This window comes from Solanum pennellii, chromosome 12, assembly GCF_001406875.1.
Source record: "Solanum pennellii chromosome 12, SPENNV200".
Lineage (NCBI taxonomy): Eukaryota > Viridiplantae > Streptophyta > Magnoliopsida > Solanales > Solanaceae > Solanum > Solanum pennellii.
In genome coordinates, this window is record NC_028648.1 from 80933117 (window position 1) to 80944264 (window position 11148).

At 33.3% G+C, this 11148-nt stretch overlaps 2 protein-coding genes across 5 annotated transcripts in view; both read right to left on the minus strand.

The window, feature by feature from the left end:
- The window catches only part of LOC107007007 (eukaryotic initiation factor 4A-2-like), a 4716-nt gene extending 2989 nt beyond the window's left edge, over nt 1-1727 (minus strand). The window contains exons 1-2 of the mRNA XM_015205486.2: nt 1572-1727; nt 86-146 (exon numbers count right to left, since the gene is read on the minus strand). Coding sequence (XP_015060972.1) covers nt 86-144 — 59 coding nt within the window. The 5' untranslated portion in view covers nt 145-146; nt 1572-1727. The remainder of the gene's footprint in view (nt 1-85; nt 147-1571) is intronic.
- Nucleotides 1728-4742: 3015 nt separating this feature from the next.
- On the minus strand, nt 4743-10947 carry LOC107007379 (U-box domain-containing protein 52-like). 4 transcript variants are annotated; one of them, XM_027913559.1, is made up of 8 exons: nt 10575-10947; nt 9292-9377; nt 8722-8853; nt 8442-8645; nt 7506-7761; nt 7266-7361; nt 6365-6793; nt 4743-5766 (listed from the first exon to the last, which is right to left on the minus strand). In XM_027913559.1, the coding sequence occupies exons 2-8, from the start codon at nt 9345-9347 to the stop codon at nt 5059-5061; spliced, it is 1881 nt and encodes a 626-aa protein (XP_027769360.1). In that variant the 5' UTR covers nt 9348-9377; nt 10575-10947; the 3' UTR covers nt 4743-5058. The 4 variants fall into 4 exon arrangements, with proteins under 4 accessions (XP_027769360.1, XP_027769359.1, XP_015061462.1 ...); XM_027913558.1 differs by having other exon boundaries at nt 8722-8843; nt 10575-10946; XM_015205976.2 differs by having other exon boundaries at nt 7506-7758; nt 8722-8843; nt 10579-10945.
- Nucleotides 10948-11148: the final 201 nt, after the last annotated feature.

Below are 11148 nucleotides of genomic sequence, written 5' to 3' on the forward strand. Positions count from 1 at the left end.
GGGGGGGGGGGGGGGGGGGGACAATCAAGGATGCTTTCCAGCCACATTAACATGACCTCGTGTATGATGGAAAGAGATAACTTACAGTTCTGTCATTTTCGCATCGAATTGACGAGTATCAAACTGAGAACCTTCTGCTGCCATGACTGCAGGAATTTTTAATTAATTAATTAATTAACTGCACCTCAATCTCAAAATAGTTCTGGGATACTGGTCTAAGCAAAAATTTAATTTATTCGGGATTAATATTTTCTATTAACAAATAATAAATCTTATAAGTCATATGGCAATTCATTGAACATTTTGTAGATGATAAAAAAGTGAAGGTCGAAGCTCAACTCCATGACATAAAAAATAATAGGTAAGTCAGTTTAAGACCCAAAACACTTCAACAAAGTCACACATAAATTTTTTTTCATAGAGTACAAAAAAAATTATCTGTTCTTTCTTCAATTATTATAGAGGTCATAAACAAGATCATCCTCTCTCCCAAAACAACGGTAAGAATGTCAACAGCACACGGCACATTGAGTAATTATAATCTCCTTGCCTGCCTCCCAACCTATCACCCTCCCCCCACCCCAATTATCTTTGGAAAGCTAACCCCTTTGGCACGCCACTCAGACACAAATTACTAGTAGAGCTGAGATAGTTTAAAATATAAATCAAAACAACGGGAAGAATGTCAATAACACAGGGCACATCAAGGAATTATAGTCTCCTTGCCTGCCTCCCAACTTATCGCCCCCTCTAATCTTTGCAAAGCTAACTCCTTTAGCACACCACTTAGACACACATTATTAATGGAGCTGAGATAGTGGAAAATATACGTCAAAACATCAGGAAGAGTGCCAACAACACAGGTCACGTCGAGGAATTATAGTCTCCTTGCCTGCATGACTCCCAAGTCACCAACCCCTCAAATCTTTGCAAAGCTAACTCTCCATTAAGACACACATCACTCATGGAGCTGAGCGAGTTGAAAATAAACATCCAAACAACAAAAAGAATGTCAACAACATAGGCACATCAAGATGTTATAGTCTCCTATCTTACCTACCTCCCAACTCACCACCCCATCCAATCCTTGCAAAAAGCTAACTCCTTTAGCACACCACTAAGACACACATCACTCATGGAGCTAAGATAGCTCCAAATATACATCAAAACAACGAGAAGAACGTCAACAACACAATTAAACAAAGCACATCCAGGAGTTATAGTCTCCTCTTCTGCATCCCAACTTACCACCCCCTCTAATCTTTACAAAGCTAACCCCTTTTAACACACCACTCATCTACAACTACAACAGCTTGAAAGGGGTGCTACATGAATCCTAGATACACAAAGTTAAAACAACAATCACTAGATCGCTCGTTTTCCCAATCATTTAAAACAAAAATCAAAACCAACCCACACTATAAAACAGCAAAACCATCAACACCCAACTCACCAAAACCACTACTCAACACAAATATATCATAAAAACACAAACTTTCAATCAAACAAAAACTTTAACATAAAAAAAATCTAAAAAATACAAGAAAACAAGAATAAGAAGAGTAACCTACTTGATGATGATTTGAAGTTTGTCAAAGAAAGATCTGAAAGATTTGAGAATTAGGGTTTTCAAAGACTGCAGTTTTACAAAAACTCCTCGGATCTACGCCGCGGAGTTGAGGAACCACAATATCTGAAGTAGAATGAGTTTTATCAGTGTGGATTTCTTTTTTTGTTCTTTTTTTAAACTTTAGGGGGCAAAAAGATATTATAAGAAACTTAAGGGGTGTAAGTGTATTTTATAGATTTTGGATCGCTTCTATAGGGGAATTGTATTCACTAACGTGGATTCCACAAATTGAAATTGATTTATGGAAAAATTGAAACAGATAATGACGATAATAATATATTTAGTGTAATTTTTAAAATAAAATATTAAAAAAATGATATGTTTTATTAATTTTTATGTAAATATATATATAGAGAGATAAAAAAATTATTTTTTAAGAAAAATTCGACTCAAATAAAATAATTTAAAATAGATTTAGAATGAAAGATGAGAGGGGGTAGTGGAGGAAAAAAAATTGGAAAAAATAGACATTGAGACTTTAGAAGTACATAAAATGGACAAATTGTCATCTTAAGAAAATGATATTTTTTTTAAAAAAAATAATAAAAAATTTCAAACTTTACATATTTAATTCTGAATTTATGTTTAAAATTTTTAACTCGTGTTTGAAGTTTGACTCAAGTATTATATAAAAAAAAGAAATTGTATGGAGATTTAGTTTAAATAGTTCAAACTTTAAATTAAAGATATTTTCGAGTTGAAAAAAAAGGAGAAAGAAAAGTAAAAAAAAATGAACTTTAAGGTTATTATTTAAAGAATAATTAAAGTTTACAAAAATTATTAGTTCCCTAATCACAATTAAATTAAGACTCAATGGTTTAAAGTTTGATAAAATTTTAGATCTTGGTTTTTTAATTTTGATAGTTTTAATTTGAAAAAATTACATAAATTAATACATTTTAAAAAATAATTATTGATTTTAGCGATATTTTTTGTTTATTACCATTTATAGCAATATTGTGATAAATCTGTATTATATATTAAAAGTGAATTATGTATGCAATATATTTGAATTATAATTGTTTTTGAAATATATTATGTTTGTTTGGTAAAAAATTGTCAAATTGTATTATAAGTGTATTAAAATGTGTAATAAATGTATTATCCATCATTAAAACTTGTATTATATGTGAATAATAAATTATTCTTTGTAATATGTATTAAACTTGTATTATAAATGAATTAAAAATCGTCAAGTGAAAAAAAATATTATTGCTATAAATGATAAATATTTTATTATTATAGTATATTTATGTAAGTTTCCCTTTTAATTTTAAGAGCCAAAAATATCAAAAAAGATCGCACAATTTCTACTTTTTATTCCCAACAAACATCAAAGTTCATTAAAAAAAAAATTTCATGTACTATTCTCATTTTGTGGTGGTCTTTATTTCTATTATATGAATTTTGTTCTTATTATCATATAATAATAATTTGTAGGATAAAATACCTTTAATTATGACCTAATTTTTCATGACAAAACCTTTTTAGAGAACTTTTGTTTTTAATTATCAGGAGTTGTTATTTCACTGTCAAAAGTATTTTCGACTATTATTTAAATCTAAAGTTCAAAAGAATAAAAATTAGAAATTCAAATTTTTGATAGCTATTAAAAATCATCCCAAAATAGTAATATTTGTGTCAATGAACAATTCATTATGGATAGATTTCCCATTGGTTTGACTTCTGGGTCGAGCACGTCGCACCGGGCTTGTCCAATGCGGTTTACATTTGCTATGTGGTTTGCGAACTATTGCTAGGAGCAGAATTTTACCATATGTTGCACCCAAAGAATAGCGGCTGCGAATTTTCATTGTCATTAAAAAAATGACCACTGAGAGTAATTCTGAGTAGACATCCGTCTAGATAATTTTCTATTTAGAAGCAACGATTAGAATAGGGCAAAATAACATAACCCTTTTAAAAATTTTGTAATATCTAATTCGGTCTAAAGAAAATTAACCTAAAAACTAATTTATCGAGTGAGAAAGAACATTTTTAACTTATAAAATACATTTATTTTGTGATAATATCTCTCTCAGGAAAATAAACTACTATTGAGTCTTTGACATGTAACAATTATTTATTTATTTATTTATTTTTTGGTTCAACATTTAACTTTAAATTCAGATCGAGAACTATTATTTTATTTTTTTATATTCTTGAAGCCACGAGAAATATCTTTTATGGTGCAAAAGCAACATAAAATATATATGCTTTTTATTAATTAATAAATTTAATACCAATAATGCTGAAAAAAAAAGGAAAAAAGGAACCTTTGACAAAATGTTGAAAAAGTGACGTGTAAATAAAATATACTTTTAATTCCACTTTGAGGGTGCTTAGATTTGATGCTTAATTAGTGTAAACTACTTGCAATAATCAAATAATTACTTTCGAGAAAAATATTAAGTGATTTTTTCTCATCTGTTCTAATTACCGTAAACAGGATTATCTTATATTTATTGTCAGTAAAAAGCGACAAATATCTCGTAGAATTAATTGAAGAGAAAGTTAAATTAAATATCATGATTAATAAAAAAAACACAAAGAAGATTATAATTATCCTTTGTGATGTTGTCACCTCATATCAATACACTAATCGTGTATTCAAGTTGAATATTTAATCTAATCATTAAGCTCTTAATTAATTAATCTAATATAGTTGAATATTGATGAAATCATCCACATTTGGATTGGATCCCACATTACATTAACTAATTTTAAGTTTATATTTATATGTTTGGATAATATTCACCAAAACTCTCATTCAAGAGGTCTCGGGTTCAAGTCCTGAACATGAAGTCGTCTTTGATTTCAAAGTCTTCCTACCAAACAACCCCTTGTTAACTTGATGTAAACACTAGGTGCATAAGCTTTTACCCCCGAATAAATGTAGGTAGCCTTAGAGCTATATGTTGTGCTATTCACTCGCTCGGTATTCGGTACTGGCTTTGGGGCCTGACTACTTCAGGTTCATGCTGTATGACTTCATATCTAGGACTCAAACTCGAAACCTCTGGTTACCACTCCATCACAACCTTTTCGTGGTGATGTGTAACATAAGATGATATAACATAGCATAAGAATTTAAATTGGAACAGAGGCAGCATTTCAAAAGATTGGAACAATATTTTATATATCAGAAGTCGTCCAAGAACAGGTAAAAATGTCGATATGTTTATCATATCATCACTCACGTTGCTGTTTATCGAAATGTTTCAACAAGGGAATACTCTTAAGTGATCATTTTTTCCTTCAACTTCAGTAAGATTAACTCGTAAAAAGGGAAAATGAACGATACAGCTGATGTTTACTGCACTCGATTAAATGTTGGTAATGGGAAGAAGCCACGGACCTGAGTTGACAGTAGTTTATCCATCGTGTGTGGGAGCAATCTTTGAGTATGCACGGGGGGCAAAGTTTAGCTAACCAGTACCTGGCATGCTGCTCATTCCGAATTCACAAAGCCTGGTAAGCTCAGGAACTACTACTGAACCAAGATCTGGTCGGTCTTTCTTCCTCAGCTCAGCACACTTGAGTGACAATTTGGCAAACTTAAGAGCCTCTTCCACTGGCCAATTTGGCACTGTTGGATCTAAAAAATCTGCAAATTTACCTTTCTCGATGGCCCTTTCAACATGATGGGTTAAACCCATTGGGGGCCTCGCAGTAATAATTTGGAGCAACATCACACCAAGCGAATATATATCTGATTTAGTCTCTAACCTTCCCGTTTGTTGATATTCAGGATCAATATAACAAAAAGTACCGGCAGCTGAAGTCATGTGATATTGTGTCACACAATCAGCTACAGATGATGGCACTAACCTTGCCAAACCAACATCACTGATTTTGCAGACATAATTTTTGTCCAACAGAATATTTCCTGGCTTTAGATCCCGGTGAACAAGAGGTTCTGGTTTCGATTGATGAAGAAATAGAAGCCCGGTTGCAATCTCAGCAGCAATTTTGAAGCGAATTTCCCATGGAATTGAAGGGGTATTACCTTTCCGAAAAAGACGATCTTCCAAGCTGCCATTATTCATAAGCTCATAAACTAAGCACCCATACTCAGGACAAGCACCTAATAGTAGCACCAGATTTGGATGCCTAATGAGACTGAGGACCTCAACCTGTAAATGAAAAAACATTTTTCATGTGCATCAGTAGGCGGCTTGTCAAATACTCATACTAACACCAATCAACAATTTAACTAAGAAAGAGGGATTCTAATAATAGTGTAGCATAGATGAGAGAGTACAAGCTACAACATCTTTTAGACATTCTAGTTATAGCAAGTTAAAATATGTCCCATTTACATTAATAAATCATCATTTTCAAACAGAAGTTTCATTGGACATCTCTAAGACAGGCTCATCTAGGCAAAGCTTATGTGCATAATAGAGAAGCTTTTAGATAAAGCATACCTAATTTGAAATAAGAAAAAACTACCATGCTATGCATTAGTCAAAAATATTCCTGTTCTCCATTAATAAAAACAAATCATGTAATGCACCAAACTGCATCAGTATAAATGCATTTTCCACTTTCTACAATTTATCATGATTCCCTCAATTGCATTGCGTATAATTAACTCCAGAAGTGACTCAATGAATGCACAAATTCTACGGAAAATGAAGTTGTTCAGCCCAAATAATGCAGAATGTTTCATATCTTAAATACATATTGTAAAAGAGAGGGTATCATTGAATTAGGAATATAAACGGTTACCTCTTGTTGGAACTGTTTCTTCCCTTGTGCAGCATCAGGACTCAGAACTTTAATGGCAACAGGTGTGTGATCTAGTTTGCCCTTAAAAACAGGTCCATATCCACCTTCTCCAATTTTTTGTGCATTTGAGAACTTTTTGGTGGCTGCCTCAATCTCTTCTATTGTATACTTCCTATAACGTATATCATTCTGAGATCGAACATTAATTGCTTGTTTCTTTTTTTCTGCCTCTCGCTTAGCTTTTAACTCTGCATACTTCCTTCTTTGCGCTTCTATTTCAGCCATCTTTTGTGCTTTCTTAGCAGCTTCAATAGCAGCTCTGCATTTCGCCTTTTCGGTCTCAGCAATTGCAAGAGCCGCCTCTTCAGCAAAACGCGCTTGTTCGAACTTGCGAGCTTCTTCAATTTTCCATTTATTAAGCTCATCAGCCTGAAACTCAGTAGAAATATGACACATGAAAAACTTACTCCTGGATAAGAAGAGGGAGAAAGCCTTGGTCCTTAAGCTTGATGTCATAAATTTGTAACTTGTTTTTCAGAAACGTAAACAACTGGTGCAATGCTATTTCTTACTCATATATAGATAAGAATTGTACTAACTAATAACAATTATTTCAGACCTTATATATTCCTTGGAGGAATAACTTCCCATAAAAATGCTGAATGCATTCATGTAGTTTTGGGAGTTCGGAGCCGCTTGGTTCTATGCATGGATAAAATTTGTAGACACATAAGTTCCCTTATAATATCTTTTAAATCATTGAACTATTAAACAAGGTTTCTTGAAATTATGATTTGCTTAATACATTTCAGATAGTTGGGCCCATAAATTTCTCTCTTTTTTGCTGTTTTAGATGGTGTTCATCTTTATGGTTCTAGGCAGTTAGAAAATGGGCTATTACCGCTTGGTTGGCCACGACCGCTTCTTTGCAAGCTGCATTGTACATATCCATAGTTTGCCTTAGCTCAAGTTTTAGTCTTTTCATCTCAGCATCCACCTGCATTATCACATATGACAAGACAAAGGTTATAATTACTAAGCAATTTTGATACTTCTCATATAATGGAAATGCTTATAATGTCTATTAAGAAAGAAATTTGTGTTGCGGTGTAGTTCATATGATTGAATCAATTGCACTTACTGAATATGAGGTGTTTCCATTCATAGGAGTTTCTCTGATGGCAACTTGTGTGAAGTCAAGATTTTCGGATGTCATATCAACTGATCTAGGGCTAATACGAGCATACCGCATACCATCTGGTTGAGAAGTGTGCTTATATGGATTTGTCATCTCGGGAAAATGAGGATTATCTATCGGTACAATAGATGGCCCCTTTTCAGGCCTCATCTTCTCAGATTCTACAATCTTTTGGTCTGACCTTGTGTATGAAAACCTACTTTGTACCATTGATTCATTAAAGTTAGATAGTACAGAAAGAATTCACACTTTTGATTAGAGCATAAGGAAACTTAATTATTCCTTCATCTATTTCTCAGTTCAACAGTACAAACTTTTAACCCAAATACTATGGTGAGGTTTACAATTCAAGGTCAAAACTTCTAATTTTCAGCCTAAATTAAGACACAAGTTTTTCGAATAATATTTACATATTTTGGAACTACCTAAACAGTAATATAAGTCACGATAGTTAATAATTCGAATAGAAAAAAGATAAGACAGTCAAAGAAAAAGTGTTCTGACTCCCCTAAATAGTGTAATTACTAGTACATAAAATGAGGACATAATAATATGTTAGAAATAAACAAAAGGATCGTTTGAGTAAACACTAGTATGTCCCATATATTGATTCTTAAAATCTTATGCAACTATTTATCCTTTTACCAATCATCACAGCAAACTTAATTCAAAAATTGCTAAATACTAGTCTAAGTTTAGTTACTCTGCATTGGCAAAATGATGTGTGTTGTGAAAGTCATGACAAGTTTTCTTTTGATACTTCAGGTTCAATTCGAAATATCAGTGACACGAGAAAGATGTAGTAAATCTGTCGAAGATAAGGACAACAAAACGAAACAAGATTGACCAGTTTTACATCATCACTTGGTTATTTTATACCTGATTGAATCTTCTGACCCAGAGTTACCTGACCTAGGTGCTGACCATGCTGATGAAGATGGTTGTCTTGCTGGTACAGAAGAAGGAAGAGATCTTGCTGCTGGTCGGACAGATTGTTGCTTGCCTTTTGAAACTACATAAACAGAACAAAACTCTGGTGCAGCCTTATTTACCAATGTTGGCACATCATGAGTCCAATATTTCCTGCAACGGAAGTAATATAAGCCAAGCTCTTTTCTTTTTAATGAGATAAGCAACAGATACACTGAGAGATAATAACCTGCCAAGAGCACTTCTAGACGATGCACCAAGAACAATGTTGGTAACACTGTTACTGTTGATGTACTCAAGAAGTCCCTTCGATGCTTCAGTATTCTCAATGACAATCTCTTTCACTACTATCTGCAATAACCTCAACAACCATTTAGAATAAAGTAAGATTTAGTTAAATTTCCATCATGGGAGAAGCCTGGTTTCATTCTAAACTTACGTGATGCTACACTAGGTAACTTATAAATTACTTTGAATGTGCAAAACACTTAAGTAGAACAAGAGGTTTTAGAAGGAAAAAAGAACATAAAACAGACTTTACGAGGCAAAAACACCTATTTCCAGTGATCTTAAAAGTCATACAGAGGACAATGTGGTGTTTAAGCTTCTTAACCTATGTTACTAATGTAAAAGACAAATAAGACTTCTTCGATATTGTAAAATGCGAAGGTTAAAGTTAACGAGCTTTCAAATATAGGAGTATTGTGTTAAACATAACGGATTACAAAGGAAAATAAAGGATCAAACCATGCTTGGAGAGGAAAAGAGAGTGCTAACTTATCATGGATTAATTACGTACCCTTTTGCGTGCAGAATAAGCCTTGAAAGGTGTGAAGACATTTTGAGTAGCTTCATCACTTAATCCTCCATTTGAATCTAAAGTAGCTTCATTTCCACCAACCACAACAAATTAGCATCAGTGTCACAGTAAACAACCAAAAGTTCAAATTATTTGAGATATAGAAAGATGGCAATTTGGGAAATCAAAAACACTTCTTTTAAAAAAAATTAATCCAATACTCAAAGCCCACTAGCTTGACTAATGCGGTTTTGGGTCCTATAGGGTCCATAAAAGGGTAAAAACTCCCTAACAAGACTTTCTCCATTCTTAAGACTCAAACCTGATACCTTTGGTTAAGCGCGGAGAGATCCTATCCATTCTACCACACTCCTCGACGTAAATCAAAAGCACATTTAACTAAAGTTGGTGCAATAAAAAGCATTTAAGTTCCTCTTACAAAGACTTATTTTCTAATAGAAAATAGAATTTTAAATTTCTTCCCAAACAAAATTATTTATCCCAATTACATTTATCAAATAAATGACTTTTTTATAATAAGAAAAAGTAGTGTTTGAGTCCGTTTGTGCGCACCTCAACTAACTCCACGTACCTATTAACTCCGTCCAGTACTAGGATCAAGGGAAGGATCCTATCGATTTTAGTATTCCTTGGTGATAAACGAAATGCACATTTAACCAACAATCATAGGTGCACTGAAAAGCAATAAGTTCCCCTTACAAAGACTTCTTTTTTAATACAAAATAAAATTCCAAATTTCTTCCCAAACCAAATTACTGATCCCAATTACATTATCAGATGAATAAAAAAAGGACGCACTAAGCTCCCACTATGCACGGAGTCTGAGAAAGGACCGGACTACAAAGGTCTATCGTAGGGAACCTGCATTTCTACAAGAGGTTGTTTCTACTACGAATCAAAACTCGTAACCTCCTACAACAACTTTACCAGTTACGTCAAGGTCCCCTTTCTCATTATCAATCTATAGATCCCTATTACATTACCCTAAACAAGCATTTCTACGAGAGGTTGTTTCTACTAGGATTCAAACTCATAACCTCCTACAACAACTTTAATAGTTACGTCAAGGTCCCCTTTCTCATTACCAATTTATAGATCCCAATTACATTATCCTAAACTAATTTCCCGGATACCTATTATCTTTCACCAGCACATGTATCGGATTACTCTATCAACGATTACATATTTCAATTCAATTCATTGCCATTTCACAATTAGGGCAAACTAAACCTAGAAATGTAAATGAAAGAGAGAGAAGGTACCTACGCTTTGGTGAATTTTTGACCCGAACATGAACCAATACAAGGATTTGATTGTTTCCAAGCAGATTATCAATAGCCCATTTCACCGCAGAGCTGCTATTCTTATCTTTATCAACGGCAACAACAATAGGATCTTCTCCAGGATTTTGGGAACCCATTTTTTGTTCATAAATTTATATATTAAAACAGATCGGAAAGAGGCTGCCGCTACTTAGCTCCGCCCCTTTCCGCCACCATAACGGTGGCTGAAAAAAAATTCTTAGTTTTTCTTTCACGTTTGACAAAAATGGAGAATTGGTAGAGCTGCATGAAATGGAATGCCATTAGTTTTACCCAAAAGGATTTGTGTTGTCTCCCAAAAAAAATGGAACTATTTCTATGGTGATGTTTTAACTCCACCCCCCACCCACACCTATATTTTTTTTTATTGATATAAAACTCGTAAAATAGTGATAGTTTAAATGTGTTTTTGATATGGCACGATTTTGCTCGTGATCGGTTACGCTTTGTGTGGATGGTTGTTAGATATTATTTCATAATGTATTGTATTGTTGATATATTGTATCGTACTGTG